Source organism: Mastomys coucha, unplaced genomic scaffold (assembly GCF_008632895.1).
Source record: "Mastomys coucha isolate ucsf_1 unplaced genomic scaffold, UCSF_Mcou_1 pScaffold12, whole genome shotgun sequence".
NCBI lineage: Eukaryota > Metazoa > Chordata > Mammalia > Rodentia > Muridae > Mastomys > Mastomys coucha.
The window spans coordinates 26,947,152-26,968,796 of record NW_022196894.1 but is presented as its reverse complement, the minus strand read 5'-3'; the positions used below and the strand labels follow the sequence as shown (position 1 = coordinate 26,968,796).

The 21,645-nt window shown below is 40.7% G+C and overlaps 1 protein-coding gene across 1 annotated transcript in view; it reads left to right on the top strand.

Annotated features, from left to right (window-relative positions):
- Atp13a4 (ATPase 13A4) overlaps positions 1-19,312 on the top strand; it is a 130,245-nt gene extending 110,933 nt beyond the window's left edge. The window contains exons 25-31 of the mRNA XM_031364600.1: positions 317-413; positions 2,446-2,518; positions 6,369-6,540; positions 7,228-7,421; positions 8,489-8,577; positions 11,351-11,431; positions 18,777-19,312. Coding sequence (XP_031220460.1) covers positions 317-413; positions 2,446-2,518; positions 6,369-6,540; positions 7,228-7,421; positions 8,489-8,577; positions 11,351-11,431; positions 18,777-18,977 — 907 coding nt within the window. The 3' untranslated portion in view covers positions 18,978-19,312. The remainder of the gene's footprint in view (positions 1-316; positions 414-2,445; positions 2,519-6,368; positions 6,541-7,227; positions 7,422-8,488; positions 8,578-11,350; positions 11,432-18,776) is intronic.
- The last annotated feature ends 2,333 nt before the right edge of the window (positions 19,313-21,645 follow it).

Here is a 21,645-nt window from a genome sequence, read left to right as displayed (position 1 = left end):
GTCCCCTGGCTCTGAGTTCAAGAGCTGAAACAACTTCATACATAATGGACAAAAGTAACTGTAAGTCAGAGTCCATTTCTGGATCAAGGCTGTGGACACTGGCCCAGAACTGCTCTTTTCCAAACAACCATGCATTTAGCTCCCACTGGTTCAAGGCTGTGCACGGTTGGAGACAAGCTCTCATATAACCAGATGTCTGGCTTTTTTATCTATTTTTGTTGTTCTAAGTTCAGATGGGAAAGAAAAATAGCAGAGAATAACACCCAGTTTCTCTCCCCCACCTTCCTCATCCGCTCTCATTCCTTTTCTTCCACAGGGAAGGCCGAGCTGCTCTCGTTACATCCTTTTGCATGTTTAAGTACATGGCCCTGTACAGCATGATTCAGTATGTTGGTGTTCTGCTGCTCTACTGGGTATGACTTGGGACTAAGCCTCGTTTAGTGAGAACTAAAGCAAGTAGTTGTGCCAGTGGGAGCTAAATGCATGGATGTTTGTGTATCAAGGATCCTCCTAAAAGTGTCCCCAAGAGCTCACATAATAAATCAGGACTAGATGGACCTGCAGGACAAGCCATGGCTCTCTGATATTGAAACAGAGCATCAAGTGACAACAGAGGAACAGAATATAATGTCATTTTATTCTCATTGTCATTTTCACCCGTGTGGACCAGGTATCTGCCTTCCCAATTCTATTTATTAAAGAGTGGATTCTAGTCCTGGAGTAGTGCTTTAGTAACTGGTGTTCTAGCTTGATCCTTTGTGGTAAAATACGAGCCAAGAGCAACTTAGAGGGGCAAAGGAATGATTTGGCTTATAGGTTTTTGTCCATTACTGAAGGGAATAAATACAGTAACTCAAGGCGGGAGTGGGAAGCAGAGACCAACAGAGGAGCACTGCTCATGGACTTGCTTTTCCAGGCTTGCTCTGCTAGTTTACATACATAGCCTAGTCCTGCCTTCCCAGGCATGGCCCAGGCCACAGTGGACTGGGCTGCTTCTTATCAGTTAACAATCAAGGAAATATCCCATTGACCTGTCCACAGGCTAATCTGATGGAGGCTAGTCTTCAGCTGAACTTCCTGTTCGTAGGGACGTCAGGTTGACAAACAACATTAGTCACCACAGCAGACTTCCCTTTTGCAGTTTCAGGGGGTGTGGCTATCCAGGTTTCCACCTGGTACACCCAAATGTGAATGGAAAACATACAGTATCCGTACACACTTATGTACCCTATAAATACAGGAGCTGGAAATAACCCAGGAGCATAGATAACAGAAAAACAAATGGAGCAAGGAAGTAGACAGCACCAAGCCTTGCATGGATCCCACCTTCATGTTACGCAATCAGTTTAGTGTATGTTTGCATGATTTAAGTGGTTTTTTTTTTTTAAGGCTGTGTTTAACAACTAGATCTTAACAGTCATGAAAACTTAGTAATTGACTTTTTTTTTTTTTAACTTTTATTGCATTATGATGAGAAAAGTTACATGATTAGTAATTGACTTTCAAGGGGGAAATAACCTAGCATAGCTCTCATTCCCTACATGCATAGATCTGAAAATTGGCAAATTATGCTATAAAAATAAACACCTGTATCATCATGTGGTGGCTCTTATTTAATAGGGTAGCATAAGAGAATAGAGGTCTCTAACGTGTGTGATGTCAGTGTGTGAGCTCACTCTCCAACACCAAGGAAGGGGACCATGCCTACAGATATCTTTGTATTTGCTCTCTCCTTGGTTCAAGCTTCTGGTCTCAAAACTTTGCTTTCACATAGGTTTTCAGCTTCTCTAGTGAGGGCACTAGAGGTTAAGCTGCTTGTAGGAATTTGATCCTACTTTGGAATCCCAACATTTTATTGCCCTCAAAAGTATAACCCAATATGGCGTAATATGATCTCCTTTCCTCTCCAGTTAAGAGAGCAGGGAAGCAACATGCCTGAAGTCAGAGGCTCAAACATTGTTTGGCAAGAACAGTGAGACAATTTTTTAAAAGTGTATAACATCTCACATAACAATGCCCAAGATACATGTTGTGAACTCAGTTGCTCTGACTTTCCTTCAGTGAAAACTGTGTAAGATTACCAAACAGCTGTGACATGTGACTATTGGGGATACGTGGTTTATTGCACCAGACCAAGCCCACACGTTCTGTTAATCATTGGAAAAGGGATGAGACAGATCTAGCAGGTGGTCCCCTTAGCTGTGGGTATCATGGATGCAGGATACCCTGCCTGGGAAGCACATGCAGAGGCTGTCCTATAGCTAGAGGCTTTCATAGACACGCGTCTCCCTGCTTCCACCACTCACCAACCCAAACAGCCCCAAAACTATGGTGTGTCTTCAGTAAGCTTCTTGAAAACAAGTTGTAGGGAAACATAATGCAATTATTGCTAAGCTTCATCCACACACTTCTCATTCTTTAATCTGCTTTCCTTTTGGTTTCCAGAAGACAAACAGCCTTTCAAATTACCAGTTTCTATTCCAGGATCTGGCCATCACTACTCTTATTGGTGTAACAAGTAAGAACTTTAAAGCTTTTTTCCTGGAGATGCTTCTCCCTACTGCTTTCCCTCCACCGGAGGAAGGGCTGCTATCAGTAGTGGGATTGTATAGCTTAGTCTCAGAGTCGGGTATGGTCATAGAATATTCAATTCTATTAAAAGAAAATGTTAAGAAAGGGGGAAAAAAACTAGCCTTTTCCCTGAAATATAGAGCTTCTATAAATGGGCACTAATCAACCAGAATGAAAAAGCACCTGGGAAATAGGAAATGACTTTGGTATGCTTTTTCAGTGTAGATGCAGTTGAAATGCGCTTTGCTTGTAGAGCTGAATGAATGGCCTTGATCTTTATGACCTCCGAATTGCTGCCTCTTGCCATGGAAAGTGGCACTTAAGGGCAATTCTGCCATCATAAAGTTCCCACCTCCCACCTTTCTAATGAGTATGTGGATTGTCTCCTACATAGGGAAAAATTTCAACTTATGAATGCATTTTCAAGCTATTTTAGGTTTCTAGCAATGTTGAGACAAAGGCAGAGAGATTTTCTTTGCATCTCTCCCTTCTGAGCGTATACAGCTCCCCCTATTGCAAGCCTCATCCCTGCCTCAAGGGAGGCACGTTGACTTCCATGCATCTATACTTTACGATTCCTCCAAAGCTCATAGTTTGCATTTGGCTTTACCCTTAATCTCGAACTCTATGAACTTGGACATGTCATATGACAGATGTCTATCATTGTGCTACCATACAGAATGTTTACCTCCAAAAAATGTTTTATGCTCTTTTTTTGTTGTTCTTTTTTCCCCCAAACTTATGACAACCACTTTGGTCTTTTAACAGCCTCTACACCTTTCCAAAAACGTCTGCAGTTGGAATTATATATGTACCAGGCCATTCAGATCAGTCTTTTTCATGTAATAACTCTATACATTCGAGGTTTCTACACACCTTACATAATTGGACGTTTACCTTTTTAGTGTGCTGAATGATAGTCTGTCTCTGCACCACAGTTTATTTCTCCATTCACCTAATGAAGAACAACTCTGTGGCTTTCAAGTTTTGACAAGTTAAGACAAAAACTCCTTTGAACATCTGCGTGTAGGGTTTCGTGTGAACATGGGTTTTCAATTCCACTGCCCATTTTCCTTTGAGAGTTTAGCAGTAATAGGCATCCGTTATGAGTCACCTCAGGGATTACTGTCTGGGAGGGTGCAAATGACTACAAAGGTTAAGCTCTTTTTACATATGCAATGGTCTTGCTTTCATGCCTTCTGTAATTTTAACAGCTCTCATGGCAATTCATTCTAAAAACATGCATAGAAGTACACAAGAACTTCTCAGGTGGAGACAGTGATAACTCCACTCAGCCACTCCCCTGCCTGTGGCTGCCCAAGTTCTCCATGCCTGTCTGCGGTCTATAGCAATGGCCACTTCTCCTCAAGCACTGGCCTCTCAACACCACCCTCCTTCCTCAAAAAGTCTCTTTTTCGCTTTAGTGATACCACACTATCCTGAGTTTATCTACCACTTAAGTGACATGGCTTCCATCTTTCTTTTTTAATCTCCTTAAACCCTGTTCTTGGAGCATCTTGACTTCAGCCTGCACCCTGTCCCTAAGGGATGTCAACTAGTCACAGGACTTTAAAGTCATCACTGTGTGATGAATCCTTAGTTTATCTCTGCAGACAAGGTGATTATCTGGAGCTTCTGCAATGAAGAAGCGTCCAGCTTTGCCTATTTAGCAGGACCCACACATGACATAGTTGAGCTCAACCCTCAATTCTTCCAGACCTAGTTATGGGAGCTTACTGAGTGGCCTGTTTGTGCTACTTTATGCTCTAGGAATTTGGGATATGCCAGTGAAACAAGAGAAGAGAAGCAAAACTGTCCTTTCCCTCATATGTCTTACTATATGAGATAGCATCCTTCCTCCTTAGTCACTCAAATCAAAGACCGGTAGTCATTTGGAATTTTTCTCTTTTTTTCAGTCTTTCCATCTAATACATACAAAGTTCTGTAGTGAGTGATTTGAATAGGAATGGCCTCCATAGGGTTGTGTACATTAATGTGTGGTCACTAGGGGGTGGCACTACCTGAAAGAGAATTGGGAGGTGTGGCCTTATTGAAGGAAGTGTGTCATTGAGATAGACTTTGGGGTTTCAAAAGCCCAAGCCAGGCCCAGTGTTGTTTTTTTCCTGCTGTCTAAGCTTCCTGATGTAAAACTCTCAGTTACCTCACCAGCACCATGTCGGCCTGTGTGCCTCACTCCCCACTATTATGATAATGAATTGAACCTCTGAACTATAAACCAGACCCAGTAAAATGTTTACATTTATAAGAGTTGCTATGGTCATGGTGTCTCTTCACATCACATCCTGGCTCCCTTCCTGCCAGTGCAAGATAACCGCTCTCTCCTATTTTGTTGGGTGGGCCAAGCCAGCATTGCCCATATAATTGCTCTGGCTTTCATTCTTGCTGACAACCCCATCATTCTTCTTGAAAAGTTACATAGAAAGTCACAGGCTGCCCTAATGTATTTCTATGTAAACTGTCTTTGGTGGTTCCATTTACCTTTCATACAGTATAGTTTTTGTTAAAATGCAAATATTATGATGTCGCTCTTTTGCTTAAGATGGTCTAGAATGGCTTGGCAAGATGGCTTGGCAGCAGGTAAAGATGCTTGCCTTGCAAGCCTGGAGATGTCGATTCAGTCCCTGACACCCACATGAAAGTGGGAGGAGAAACAACTCCAGAGAGATGTCCTCTGATCACATACATGCAGTGACACATACCCTCTCACCACAATAACAATAGTAAACAAAAATGCAAACAAAAGTTTTTAGTGACTTTCCATCCCATGAAATCCAAATCTTAGGTGACTGGGGGCCTGCACCCATCAGCACCACCTCTGATCATATTACCACCTACCTGAGGCACACAGGCAGACATGGTACTAAAGAAGTAGCCGTCAGTTTTACATTTTGATCTGAAGGCAACAGGAAGAGCATAACATGTAGGTTCTTGGTACCTGCAGAGACCAGAAGAGAGTGTTGGATCCCATGTAACTGGAGTTTCAGATGGTTGTGAGCCACCATGTGGTTGTTGGGAATCAAACCCAGGTCCTCTGCAAGAGAGAGCATCCAATGCTTGTAACCACTGAACCATCTCTCTAACTCCAGTGATTTTTCTTTATTATATTCACCCTCTCCTCAAGCTCCTCTCTGCTCCACTTTTCTTCCCTTCCCAATCAACTTGCCATCCTTTAAAATCATGATGCCATCAAGACTGATGTGTGCTGGACAAATAAATATTCTTGTATGTGTAACCTTCCGCTGGAGCATAGCTGACTTAGTTGGTGATACACTCTTAGAGAAAACTGACTCTCCTTCTCCCAGCAGCTATCCCTTGCCCATAGCTCCTCAGCCGGGGGTAGCACTTTAGGTCCAATTCCCCATTCTATGCTCGGATTTGGTCTGGCTTACACTTGCACAGATCTTGTTCATGCTGCCACGACTGCAGTGAGCTCACCTGTGCAACTACCCCGTGTCCAGAAGACATTGTTTCATCACCATCACCTATCAGCTCTCACTGTATCCTTTCTGTCTACTTGCCTGCCCCTGTTTGCAAAGATCCCAGAGTTTTTGGAGAATGGGCTGTGACAGAGAAGTCCCATTTAAGGCAGAGCATTCCACAGTCCCTTATTCTCTGCTCTAATCAGTTGTAGTATGTCTCTTTGTTAATTACCACCTGGTGCAAAATGAGGCTTCTCAGATGGAGGCTTGATCGGTGCCTTAATTGTTCCACTCTGATGATTAAGAACCCACCATTTTCCTCCTCTCATGTATACAAACCTTGGATTTATTTTGTAGTGAATCTGAATGGGGCCAACCCCAAGCTGGTACCTTTCAGACCGGCAGGGCGGCTGATCTCACCACCTCTGCTGCTTTCTGTCATCCTCAACATTCTTCTCAGTTTGGCCATGCACATCGTGGGCTTCATCCTGGTGCAGAAGCAGCCTTGGTATATCATGGAGTATCACAGGTATCAGTGTGGCATCAAATCTAGCTTCTTGCAATCTGATTTCTGTCAAACATCATCTGGCTCATATGAAGGGGAGTCAAATGTGTCTTTATCTACCAAGGTTGTTAATTCCCTTAAATCTTTTGGGGGAAATTACCAACCATCATTTTTTTTTTTATTGCATAATTTGGCCTGTGTTGCTTAATAATGCGGATGGCTAGGGGTTCTAACTTTCTGGGTTTGTCCCACTTTAAGGAACCTAGTTTAAACCATGTCCAATGAAACGATCAAAATCTTTTCTTTTCAAAACTGCCCAGTTCAACAATAAAGTATATGTTACCCCATAGGTTAATTAACGGTTCTTAAGTCTCTTAAGAGAAGAATCACAGTTTACTCTTCTCTACCCCTGTATCCCTAATATAAACAATGGATGAACACAATTTACTCTTCTCCACCCCTGCATCCCTAATATAAACAATGGACAAACAGCTTAACGAACAAGTAGCAGTTGGCTCTGCCTGTGTATCTAATTACCTACTCATACACACAAAATTATAGATTTGTCTGTGCTTAGTTTTTCTTGTGTCTTCTTTACCAATGAACAAATATGAAATATTGGGTGTCTGCTCTTAACATTGTTTGCCATGGTGACCTGCAGATGCAAATGTGTTCTGAGAACTCCATTGGTTTTTTTGGTTTCCTTTATAGTGTCTGTCCAGTGAGAAATGAGAGCATCTCAGCTTTAGCTGCATCTCCCAACGTTCCTGAGAAGACCAGAAGTAACAGCACCTTTGCGAGTTTTGAGAATACTACAATATGGTTTTTGGGAACAATCAACTGTATCGTTGTGGCTCTTGTATTCTCTAAAGGAAAACCATTTAGGCAGCCCACCTATACAAACTGTGAGTGACACTGTGTTCAAGCAGAGGGGCGATTATTAACCATTGCTGATCATTAGAGCAGTCCTGCTCAGGCTTCTCAGGAAGGAAGAAGCAACTGCATGGGACAATCTCCTCTAGAGTTCCTTCACTTCCACCAGAGCTCTGAAAAAACACCACAGCCTTGGTCCCCTGCCTCTCTCTTCCCCTTAAAGAAATTCTTTTCTCATGCCATGGTTCCACCCGACATTGTCTTTAGGTGAATTCTCTGGGGATCAGTCTTAGTTGGGAAGCTCAATGTAAAGACCAATCTTGTCACCGTCTATCAGAATTCACCCTTGGAGACATGGGAAGGGTCACAGCCCTCAGTTGGGACTTGGTGTCATGAAGGCTGGTCAGGATGGCATTGTGTAGTGGCAGACTGGAAGTAGGTCTGGCCACAAGGAATCTCAACATACAGCATTGTGGACACTCTGGGTTGGAGTAATTTGGGGCAGAGGGATTATTTAGGAGAAGTCTGTGCCCTTCCTAGTCTCTGAGACATGTATTTGTATATCGATACTAACCCTCTAATTGTAAAACTTCAGGAGCACAATTTGAAGGATCAATATCCTCAATATAAAGTTGTTCCAGGAAGATTAATTTTGTCTTTTTCCTCATTGGGATGAAGAAGCTGTTGAATGTTCATCTTTATATAATCACAATTTAAAATCTCATGTATTTATGGCATTCTTGGTTTCCCAGAAATGGATTTGAGGCAGAAGACTTGTATTAAGGCAAGATACTTGAATGTCTTTAAAAAATTTATCAAAGGGACATTTGGCCATTGTTATTCTCTATATATTTATTTACCACCTGCACTAATTGAAATGTAACATAGATATAAAAAAAGACCCCCCCCAAGGACATGCACAGAGGTTGTAGAGGTGAGATCCATTGCATAGAAATGAGCGCTTTCATCCATTATGCAGCATTTGAATGTAAAAGTCAAGTAAATGTAATCAGCGTTAACCTAGAATATATCAGTCAATAGATGTGATGCATCCCACGATGAATTCTCAAAATGATAGCTTGTGTTCTTGTTTCCTCAGATATATTTGTCCTTGTGCTGATTTTACAGATGGGCGTATGTCTTTTCATTCTATTTGCGGATATCCCAGAGTTGCATAGGCGTTTGGACGTAAGTATCCTCTGGAAGATGACGATGTTAGTATTTTTGTCACCAGCCTCCGATCGCAGGTCACTGTCGTAACTGACAGGGGCTCTCGACACTGGCTATGTTCTTTGGAAATGACAGAGTTTAAAAGAGTGCTGAATTATATCTATTTTTTACTCAAGCTAATCAGGAAATAAGATTGCATCAAGTGTTACATTCTGGGACTAAACATAGCCTTAGAACAAGTATTGAGCCAGTTTTCATTGAAAACAAAATCCCCTGAAAGATTGGTAAAAGTCAGCTCATACATGCTTTGCTTTCAAATGCTGTTTAAAGAAATTTTGCCTGCAACAGTCTTTAGATTAATTCTCAAATATGTACTTACTTTTAAAAACCATACTTTTCTGTACTTTCATAGTTATATTTTCTGTACTTTCATATTTATATTTGAAAAGGTGCTTTCACAGAGCCACACTCCTCTATCTCAAGGTCCCTTTCTTTCTTACATTTTAAAAAACATAACTGAGACAATTTTGAAATCCTACAGGATTTACCTACTCAAGTGAGGAAAAGTGTATTTATGATATATATAAGTATACATATATGTACATGACCTTTACAGTCAGACTGACAACACTGGCAGAATAAAGGGCATGTGGTTTTGTCTGGCGAGAACTTGTGTGGGGTTTGTGGCAGCAGGACTACTAAGGATACTACAAAGAGGCATTATTCAGTTTAAAGCCAAACCTTTTTGTTAAGTAAATATGGGCCTATTTTAGAAATTGTGGAATATTCAGGCAAGGAAAATTATAACATTATTATTCTTCCACCTTTTAAAATTCATGTACTTCAAATGGGCTTTGCCTCAAAGTTATGAAGTTTATTATGAATTGTATCATGCTGTTTTGCAACCTAAATGTGTGTGTATGTGTGTGTGTGGTCTTCCAGGGCTGGAGGCAACACATGGCATCAGCTTTTTTAACATATCTTTACACTTTATTTTAAACATATGCAGAGAAGTACATGTATTTCTTATCTATGTGAATCTTCTCCCACATTTTTACACAACGATAGAAAACTATTCTATTCACCTCTGTTCAGAAATGTTGATGCCAAAGTGGGATGTGCTATGCAAGAAATCTATTCATTGTAGGAGATATCTGTGGGAGGAAAGATCAAAAGCCAGGGAGAGCAAGGAGAAGTGTCAGACCACTGTGAAGACCAAACCTAGCAAAGTAGAGAGAGGAGGAGGAGGGCCCTATGAGAAGCCTCTCAGTCCACACTGACTGGAGTAAGCACCCATCAGGGGTGCCTGGCACCTTTCAGAACCAAGCCTCACCAGAATCCATGCGATTCTTCCTTTTTGGCCCTGGGTAGCCCATGGGAAGTGAAGCTTTGGGCGGGGGGAGGTTATTGTAGATGTTGAGTATACTGTTTGGGGTAGCCAATATTTATCTTCTCAGCAGCAGGAGATCTGAGTGGAACATTTTCATAGCTGTGTGTATTTATCTTCCCAGCAGCAGGAGAGCTGAGTGGAACGTTTTCATAGCTGTTATAACATACACAGTCCTGTACCTTATTTCTTTCATGTAGCAGTGTACTTTGGTAATTGTGCCATATTAGCATATAAGCCTTCCTAATTATTTTAATTATAACATAATATTTTAATATATATTTACATTGTATTTCAAGGTATAGATTGTATATATATATCATAACTTATATGCAATCCTCTATTAATTAACATGTAGCTGTTTCTAATTTGTTGCTCTTATAAAGGCACAGTAGAAGAACAATATACATATATTTTCAGTCATGTGCAAGTATATGCCAGGAGTAAATTCCTAGAGATGGATTTTAAATAATAATTTAGAGAACATTGTTCTCCACAAGATTGCATCAGTTTTTACTCCCATAAGCATATGAAACATTATATAAGACATGTAGTACATAACAGAGTTTATTTGGCTTATCCATCCAACCATCCATCCATCCATCCATCCATCCATCCATCTATCCATCCATTTATCTATCCATCAATTAGTTCATTTGCATACTTATATATCAGGCACTGTGCCTGAAGAAGAGTTGGAGGAAGGCAGAGGAAGTACGAAAAGAGTCTGATTTAGTTTCATGTATTCCTTTGGGTGGTAACCTCATGAGGGCACAGAGTGTGCTGCTGTAGGCAAAGCCCTGGAAGACTAGCCCTGACTGAGTACTCCAAGAAAGGACTTGGATGAAGAGAAACATGGCACTGAAGGACAGAGAGCCACATGGTGACAGTGGAGGTTTCTCACATGTGTCCTCAGAGATGCCTGGGAATAAAGTGATATTCCTGAATTCCCTCTTCAAAAAACAAAAAGCAAATGGATAAAAGGGTTTACTACTATTTATTTTCATTTAAAAATGACTAAAATTAGTAAATGTAGAAATTTTAGATAAAAGAAAGAGACTAAGAGAGAAAGAAAGAAGAGTTGCAATTCTCAAATGAACATCAGTTTTCTACATGTATAAGTTCTTTATGTATATATATATATACATACATAAAAGTATATGTATGCAATATGTATTATATACACATGCCATTTATACTCTACATGATGATATGGGTTCTGGAAACTGAACTGTGAAGCCTATGAAAGGACACAAGTGCTCTTACCCCTGAATATCTCTTGTGTGTGTGTGTGTGTGTGTGTGTGTGTGTTTGCTGTGATATATAGCCTATACATACAGTGTGAGCATGAAAACTTGTCCAGCATATTTGTTCTAAGGCTAAGTGTGCTTCATCTTCTGCCAGCTGCTCTGTACTCCTGTTCTGTGGAGAGTCTACATTCTCATCATGATCAGCTCCAACTTTGTTGTGTCCCTTGCTGTGGAGGTAAGTGCCTTCAGGCTGTTTGCTGTGTGTGCGAGTCAGGCTCAGTTCTTTAGGAGTTTGCGAATGGAGCACAGAAATGTGCCAAGACTCAGAGCTGTGATGGCCCTTCCTTCACATAATGTGCAATGGCTCTGCAGAGTGCGCAATGGCTCCTCTCTGGTGAGGAAACATACAATCATTTTCCTTGACTAGAAAGTGTTGTAGGGAGGATGCTTTCATGGTCTTTAAAGTTTGATTCATTCTTAAAATTCCCCAGTATAGGCCCAAATAGAATCCACATTTTAAAGCTGAGATATGATTTGTGTACTATAAAACTCACCATTTTAAATTATCAGTGGTTTTTAGCATGGTTGCTGAGTGTGCAACCATCAACACTACCCAGTTTGTGAACCATTTCAACCCCCTCCCAAAAAAATCCTGCAACCCGTAAGCAATTGATTTCCATTCCCTTCCTCTCCACACTGACATTCACAAACACACTTTCTGCCTCCATGGATTTTCCTGTTTGAGACATTTCCTATCAATAAAATCATTCTGTATGTGGTTTTGTTTGTTTGTTTGTTTTCCTTTTTTGATTTGTCTTCAGTGTTGAGGACTGAACTCGGGGTCTTGTACATGCTAGGTAAGCACTCTACCACTGATTTTATTAGCACCATTTTTGCTAAATATTTTATTACCATTCCTTTATCATTACTATATAATCTCCCTTCTTCAAAGCCTGGTATTGGAAGAAAATACCCAATGAAGGCATCCATTTAGGAGAGGAGAAATGAAGGTTCTATCTGCCTCCATTTTGCTTTGAATTGTAGAACTTACGTGTTTCTGCAACTGGGTTATTCACAATGGGCTGTGAGTTCCATACAACCTGACCTCTCAGCTAGTATTGTGTGGACAGAGTTCCCAAGAACATTCCCTGCTGTGTAGAACAGTGGTTGGTGGAAGAACAAAGCACATCATTCAGGGCACTGGAGCCTCTCCCTGCAGGCTAAACCAGTGAATGCCAAAGCGGAGTGGGCATCATGCTCACCTGGCAGGCTTGGTGAAATGGGAAGCACAGATTACCAAGCCCTCCCCTCAGTCTGCTTGGCTTAGTAGCGTAGATTAAGTGTGAGAGCTTGCACATCCAACAGGTTGCCAGGGGATTCTATTGTGTTGGGTTCAGGCAACATACTCTGAAAAGACTATGCTATGCCGTAATTCTCCAAAGCAACTAGACTGATGTGACTGTACTATGAATGAATTGCAGAAGGGTGGCCCCCACCATTTAAAGCAGTGGTGGTTCTCAACCTTCCTAATGCTATGACCCTTTATTACGGTTCCTCATGCTCTGATGACCTCCCCCATCATAAAGATATTCCGTTGCAATGTCGTAACTGTAATTTTGCTACTGTTATGAATCAAAATGTAAATATCTGATATGCAACCCTGGGGTAGTGACCCACAGGTTGAGAACCACTGGTTTAAAGGATAATCCCATGTAGGAATCTCACTGGCTGCGCTTTCCTTTTGGAACATATTTCTTCATATCTGCATATTGACATTCTGTTTCATCCTCTGTGTCACTATTGCTGGACTGACCTCTTCAAAAATCTTTTCTGATCCTTTGGTCTGCTAGGAAGTTATCAAAACTCACCAAGTGCAGTTTAAACAGCAAAAGTATTTACTGAGTTGGGAACCAGACTCGAGGCAGACACTTCAGAGCTTTCACAAGTCAGTCAGAGGTCTGAACTTTCAGTACAGCCTTAGCTGTGTCCTTTCATGCTTCCTGTTCATCTCTGTCTGTCTGTCTGTCTGTCTGTCTGTCTGTCTGTCTCTCTCTCTCTCTCTCTTTCTCTCTCTCTCTCTGTGTATGTATGTGCAGAAAGAAAACAGGGGAGGTATTCACAGACTTTTATTTCAACTATTTCCAGGAAACACAAGTTTTCCTATGGTCCATTAGCAGACATCTTCATATGTCTCACCAGGACTGTCTCAGTCTTATTCTGAGTAAGGTAATCCACGCTCTGAGAGGTTAGCTTAGACTGTTTGTCTGTTTTTGGTTTTGGTTTTCAGATGGGTGGATAAGGAAGCTTTATGGTTGCCAAGTGTCAAAGTCTGTCATAATGTCCTAGCAGAAAGCCCTTCTCCAGTTGATACAATTGCAGCCAAGGGCATAAGCTCAGACAATCCTTCTGATGTGAAGCGTTGCTTCAGCTCCTTTTTGCTGCTTGACTTTGGGCAAATTATTCCATTTCATTGGGTTTACTCCTTCTGCTTTAAAAAGTTACTAGTAATCATACCTTATTTTATATATATGTGTGTGTATATATATATGTTGTATACTCAATATATGTATATTGTATATGTTACATATATATACCATACATATATGCATATACATATTTATATGTGTTAAAGATCATATGTGTATGGTATATATATTATTTATATCACACACACATACACCATATATAACATAGATATATACATATATGCATATATACCATAGATGCATCATATATATGTATGGTATGTATATGGCATATATACATATATGTGTGTATATATGTATATCTGTATCATATATATGTATATATATACACATATACATGTATACATATGTATGGTGTATATGTGTGATATATACAAGATATACCATTTTGCCATATATATACCATATATACACATAAATGCATATATACATATACATACATATATGCATATACATATACACATATACAACTATACATGTACACATGTACATATGTGCAATGTACACATATACACATATACCTACATACATATACACATATATATATACACACACACACACATATATATATATATACATATACATATATAAATGTGAGCAGCAAGAAGCACATACTTGGTGTTTAATAGACATAAACCTCTCTAGGCATAGTCATACTGCCTATCTGTAATCCTAGAACTTGGGAGGTTGAGGTAGGAAGATCAAGTTTGAGGCTAGACTGGACTGTATGGAGAGATTCAATCTCACAAGTCCAAACCTAAACAAATGAAATAAAAACAAACAAGAGCCCTCAAATGCATTCAGAAACAAACATGACAAAAACCAGTGTAAGCGGTAAGCCATCATTATCTCTGTGGCACCTACTATTCCTTACTTTGTTTCTGTCAATCTTTCGTGCCTTTATACATTTGTTCTTTCCACAACACTTCATTGACCCCCTAGGGGCAATATCTTAGGGCAATTTTCCAGGATAAAGATAACAGACAGGTGGGACTCACCATCTGTGTGAAGTAAGCATACACACACTAGTTATTTGTGTGATAATATCTTCTCTTGCTTGCCATTAAGCTTTTCTGGCAAGAATTTATGTTAGTAACTATTACATTTAAAATCCTGCTTAATTCTAGTAAGAGTTGGGTAAGAGCCATTCAAACAAATATCAGAAGTGACCTTGTTCATGCCCAGCGGTTGGGATGGGCAACTGATGCTCACATAAGCTAGGCATCTTCTTTGGTTCCCATGTTTAGTAACAAACAGAGAGACACACACACACACATGTTTATTGTGAGTTGCCAGTACTTTCTAAACTGAGACACAGCATCAGGGAACAGGAGCTTCCACCTTAGAAACCTTCCCCATGGCATCCAGTTGTTTGGTAATCCCTTTCTCTGTGGTCAGTCTTTGGTAAGGACTATTATAATTGAGAAGGACAGGTGTGATGTTGTCCTGCCTCATGTGGTAAGTGAGCCTAAGAGAGTAGGTACAGACCACTAAGGACTCAGCCAGATGTCTTTCCTTAGGTGGCTCTGTATCTACACTCTGTTCCAGAATATATAAAGGAATTCTGGATGAGCTGAGCTAAACCCATTATACTGGCCGGGACGGGTTTAGCTATACATAGTCTCAAGAGTTTTCTCATGATGGGCAGGTATGATGGCTGACTTCTGTTGCAGAGTTTTAAGTCTTGTCTAGTTTACTGAGCCCTGGCTCTAGTCCTACCTCTAAGGCTAATCTTGCACTTGCCCAGAAATCAAACAGTAAGTGAGACCTTACTATGTGAGTCTCATGCCCCTGCCTGCTCAGAAGCATGGGAACTCATATGAATAGCTGTAATAATACCCATCTTCCTTATTACTGTGCATGCATGTGTATGTACATAAGTACTTAAGAACTGAGTAGTCCCTACACCTGCTATATTTAAAACACTTGTATCTGGTTTCAGTGACCCTGCCTTCTCCCAGTCCAAAGTGTTTGTGAGAAGAGCATTTTTTCTGTTCCGGGAAGGTAGAATAGGTCTGTCTGGTAAGCACTGAGGTTGGCCAGAAGCTGAAGTTGGCTCTCTGAGCCTAAATTTCTGCCAAGAAGCCTTCCAGTGTTCAGAAAAAAAGACTCTGGCAAGGTGTGCTGCCAGGTCCAGCCTTGACACAGGATCGGGGTTCTCAACTGGAAGTAGGGATACCTGGCAACTGACAGGCAAATTTTACAGCTTGATGTTCTTCTCTCTCTCTCTGTCTCTTTCTCTCTCTCTCTGTCTCTCTCTGTCTCTCTCTGCCTCTGTCTCTCTGTCTCTCTCTCTGTCTCTGTCTTTCTCTGTCTATCTTTCTCTGCCTCTCTCTGTCTCTGTCTCTGTCTCTGTCTCTGTCTCTGTCTCTCTCTCTCTCTCTCTCTCTCTCTCTCTCTCTCTGTCTCTCTCTCAGCTTAAGGCTGTGCACACCTTGGCTCCCTCCTTGGGCTGGAGGTTGTGGCCTTGTATGCTCCCTTTCTTGCACTCACACACACCTCACCCCCCCCACACTGCCTCCATGCACTTTCCTTTCACTCACACACGCACTCCCTCACCTTTAACTTGCCCCAGGCTTTTATTGTTATTCCAAAAATCAGGTAAAAGAAAGATATTGTATAATCATTACTAAATTGTCAAGTTCAAAAGAATGATCACATCTCACAAAGAATTAAAAATTATGATTGTTCCCCAAAGTTTCAAGCTTTCCCTATTCCCAGGCCTGTGGCCAAAATAATAATTCCAAATGTATCATTATTTAAACTTTAACTTTTTTTTTTTCATTTTTCGAGATAGGGTTTCTCTATGTAGCCCTGGCTGTCCTGGAACTCACTCTGTAGACCAGGCTGGCCTCCAACTCAGAAATCCACCTGCCTCTGCCTCCCAAGTGCTGGGATTAAAGGTATGTGCCACCACTGCCCAGCTAAACTTTAACTTTTAACTTATACTTCAGAGCTCAGAGCTCCAAGGTCAGCTACATGCGGTTTTCTGTGAAGCTCTAATGATAAATGACATGGGCAAAGCTGCCAGGCAATGACCAGAAAGAGTCAGGTTAACCCTTAACTCAGCAGTTCCACTAGTTTTCTGCTTCTGGACATTGAACACCATGACTCTATATTTTTTTCCTTTCTGAATTAAAATATCCTGTGTTTGTGTTCCCTTATCCCTTTTGATTATGTCTCTTATACTAATGATTTTTATAGATTGAATAAATTTCACTTTCCGGTAATGGACCATGCGTGACTGTAGCAGTATATGGCTCTGTCTCATTTTCTAATAATTTCTTCAAACTTTCTTTGCAAGTCAGACATTAATCTGAAACTACCATTGTGCAGTTATTACATTGTTTCCAAGGTGAGAGCCTGGGCCATTAGGACTGTGCTGTGCTGTACCCCTATGCCACAATTTTTGATTAAGAATCATTACATCAAGGAACATCTAGTTTCACAGAATTCACCAGAGCAGAAGGAGAAAGAACTAAGAAAGTCAGATATAATAGAGTAATTATGTACACCAAGGCCACTGAAAAGCAGTCACACATGAATGAAATCTATACAGCTATTGTCTAGGACTAAGGTTAGGAGAGATGGGGACAACTTTTTTACAAAGGAACTGCTCACGGGCCTCTGAGATATCTCCCTCCAGGCCTGCTTTATGTAGTTCCTTATTTCTGATGGCAGGCCCCCTGAAAGGATGTTTCTCCTGCTTCACAGGGTCCCAAACACCATCTATGTCACTGGTATGCTTTCCCCAGCAGGTAATGAATCTCAAGTAACAAAAATAGGCAGGTTTTAGTAATCTACATCTTCCATAGTTACTCATTAAGTCAGTTTATAAAAGAGATACACTGGATGGATACCAAAATCAGTTATTTTTGTCAGGTTCTTATTTTCTGTTATGAAAATATCTAAGATACTAAACTTTTGGACAAAATATGATAGAATGGAACACCACAAACACACACAGGTTAAACTTTTCTGTTATTTGTCTCATGACTAGCTTCTCTTAAGCTTCGGACTAACCTATGGAATGAAGTAGCAGTCCAAAATGTTTGTAATTATTTATTTTGTATGTGTATGGGTGTTTTTCCTGAATGTGTATCTGTGTACCATGTGAATGTGGTACCCTAGAAGGACAGAAGAGGACTTCAGATCCTCAGGAACTGGAGCTACAGATGGTTGTCATGTGCCATATGGTGCTGGGAATTGAACTCTGGTCCTTGACAAAAGCAACCAACAGCCAGGGCTCCTCACTGCTAAGCTGTCTCTCCAGCCCCAAATGTTTTACAAGAGACATCACCCTTATATTATTAAAAATGCATTTTAGTGGCAACAAAACATGTGCAAACAGGGCCTCTGCAGACAACCAGTAGTTAAAAAAGTAGTTCAGAAGGGTGAGGAAAGGATGCCATCCCTGCCCTATCCTGCCCTTCCCTGCCTTGCCCTACCTTGCTTGCACTATAAGGGCTGTTGTATAACCCTTATATCACATATAATGAAGGGATTATTATTTCTAACCCAACAGGCTCAGGTTTTCTTCTTCAGTGGTGGGAATTGGACAGGCACAGGTCTCAGACTAAAGACCTGAAATGAATCTAGATCTCGCCAACCTCAAGACTGAAGACTTTATCTAGATGTCATAGACCTGTGCTCATGGCTAGCAGTGCCTTGCTGAAGAGTATCAAAGATACATTGCTCATCTTTCTACACACTCAGTTCTATGAAATGTTAAACATTTTTTTAAAAAATGTCATTTTAATAGGCATGAAGTTAGATGTGGTATGGTGTGACATATAAAATTGGAATGACCTTAAATTTAATTTAGATTTGAGAGTCCCAAGAAGTATCTTTGAGGTAGGCTGCTTCCAGCTTAACTGCCCCCCCTTTTGAAAGTACCTCCATCTAGCTGAGTTCCTTAAGTAGGACAGTTTAAGGATGTAGCTACAAAACTACTTAATATTCACTTAGGTCCAAGAATTTTGTTAAGCTGTATCTAAACAAAAACTGAAACATGATTATGATTATGATCTGCTTATGATCTGTGGAACTCAATTAGGTAACAAATTACAAAATTATTTATCTTTTATCTTACAGAAGGCCATTATTGAAAACCGAGCTCTGTGGATAGCAGTCAAGAGATGTTTTGGCTATCAATCAAAAAGCCAGTATCGGATATGGCAGAGGAACTTGGCAAATGATTCAAGCTGGCCCCCACTAAACCAGACCTCCTATTCTGACATGCAGGGGGTGTCCTACAGCAACCCTGTGTTTGAGAGCAATGAGGAGCAACTTTGAAGGAAAGCGATATCTAAACAGTTATCAAAATGAAGATTAAAAGAACCTGTTTCAGAGATGTTCAAGCAATTTGACTCTTAACACTATTAGTTGGAGTTTGGGGACTAAACTCCCAAGTCCTGGGACAGGTTAAATTTGCTCAAGTGAAGTCTGTGGAGAACGATGTCCCCAGAAGATGGCTTTCCTCTGGCTTCTGATGCATTGGGTGATACCTATTGAACCAAGAACGGAGCAAGGGTTGCAATGGGCCAAAAGACTGGCAGATATCAGAAGGAAAACATATCTTCTTAGGATAAGTCTTTCAAAAAAAATAAAAATGAAATGAGGGAAGGTCACACAGTGTGTATTCACAGAGTTGTAACACATTAAGGATCAGTTTTAAGTCATCACTTGGTAGAAAAACTAACATGAGAAGCATCCTCTAGTCTCCTCTATCTGGTTTCAGATCCACACCTACATTTCTTATTCTGGTCTTGCTCTGTATATTTGCTCCAATGACACATACCCTTCATCTTAGTGCCTTAAGATACTAGAGTTCTTCTCTTGCTTCGGGACTCTGGAACAGCTGTCCACAGGGTGATGATCATTTCGGAGTGATGACTCTTCCATTAAAACACAGGGACTCTATGATCACCAGATTAGGGTAAGGAAATGGTGGAGACATTGTGTGTGTGTGTGTGTGTGTGTGTGTGTGTATTTCACTCTCAAAGCAGCATCTATTTACACTCCTGCTCTCATCCCATTAGAAGAGATTTGGCCTAGGAGCTGAGGAGCGTGTTGTCTCTTAAATCTAAAGTTCAATAAGACCTATGACTAAATAGGTCCCCTACGTAGCAGGGCCTCACACTTGTTTAATACTGTGCTGTTTCTATTTTGTAAATTTGGGGGCTAAATTTACCCTACTTTCAGGCCCCACAGTGATATACATGTATCGATTTTATTCTAGGGGCACAGTGGAAGGGTATCAAAGAGCCTAAGTGTTACGTGTACAGCCATGTTTTAGGAGTTTCTCATCTTATCTTATCTGTTCTTCTTGAGATTCTTCCTGTGTGTTCTTCATTATATGCTATCATTGAGCTAAGTCCACTTGTGTAATTCTTGCTCAAGACTGACTTGCTTCTAGAAAACAAAATTTTACCACCATGGATGACTGGATTATATTGGATTGTTTCAGCAATCCATGTAGAAAACACATGGGTTTCAATTAGATCTATGGATCACACTGAGATTTAGGGCAACATCTACACATAGTTTTTTTTTTTAATTTAAAAATTATTTTTAAAATGTATTTTGATCTAGTTCCCTCCCCCAACTCCTCTCAGGTCTTCCCTACTTCTGGACCCATCCAATTTTAATTCTCTCTCTCTCTCAAAAGGAAAACAAAGAAACAAATAAAAATATCAAAATAAATCATAAAAACTACAAGCAAAAGCAAAACCATAGTGGCCTGGAGGCACACCCCTTTAATCTCAGCATTAGGGAGACAGAGGCAGACAGATCTCTGTGAGTTCAAGGTCAGCCTGATATATATAGCACATATTGAATTTTAACATAGAACAAAATTTATATTATTCATGTTGTGGAGTATCTACTAGAGAAGACTGCTTGGACATGGGTTTAAGCTAATAGAAAATCTTCATTAGCCAGCTGGTGAGTACACCATTGTTCAGGATCACAGTATAGCACTGAGTATTCTTCAGGATCAGCTTTGAAGAACAAAAACCACATCCTGGGTTGACACACCTCAGTCAACAAGAACAGTTAGTTAGAAGCAGAACTACAGAAGCCAAAAAAAAAGCAAAGTTAGAACATTTAGAGACTTTCCCAGAAGAATGGACGTGGGTAGATTAGGCCTTTGTTTTTATTTTGGCTGGTAATGGTAGTCTATGAGTGCTGAGTTTTACAGCCTGAATGACACTTTCATCATGGAATCAGTTGTGCTAAGGTCTGGGGGCCCTGTTACAATAAACAGGAAATCCTAAAAGACTACTGGAAGTAGGGGTGAACATCCTAACCCAGAAGGTCTTCACTGCTTATCAACAGCAGCTGAAAGCTCTCCTCCCTCACAGCTCTTGTGAGAGTTTGCGACTCCATGACTGCAGCTGTTTTACATTGTCTCCTAGCCAGAAGACACCTTGTCATGTCTACTTTTTGAACAGGCCTTGTAGAAAAGTCCCTGTCCCTGGGCTGTGGTCTTATTCTCCTCCTTACTACAGGAGGACGTATTTTCTTTTGCTTCTCTGCTGGTATTGCAGCTCTGACAGTCTTTCTAAACGTGACAGTTTTTCCTCATGTTCCACAAGAAGAAGGTTTTGGTTGAGTGCCTCTGGAGGAGGTCTCCATTGTAGCCATGAAGCAGAACAACATAGACAATTCAGGCTTAGATCCTTTCACTGCCAAGGGCTTTCCCTCCCACTAACTGGCTAAGTTTGTAGAGTTCTGGACTCCACAAGGAAAGGCTTACCATCCCCACCACACAGGCAATAAAAGAAGACCCAGTTCTCAAACAGATCTCCTGTTAAGCCACACACTGTCACTACGTGGCTCCCAACTGCAAGGAGGCAGGGTGCTCAGTGTGACCTCACTGACAAGCAGGAAGCGGGTTTCTTACTTGTTGGTTGAAGTCATAACAGACCTCAGTTCAAATGAATGCCAGGCATACCACCAG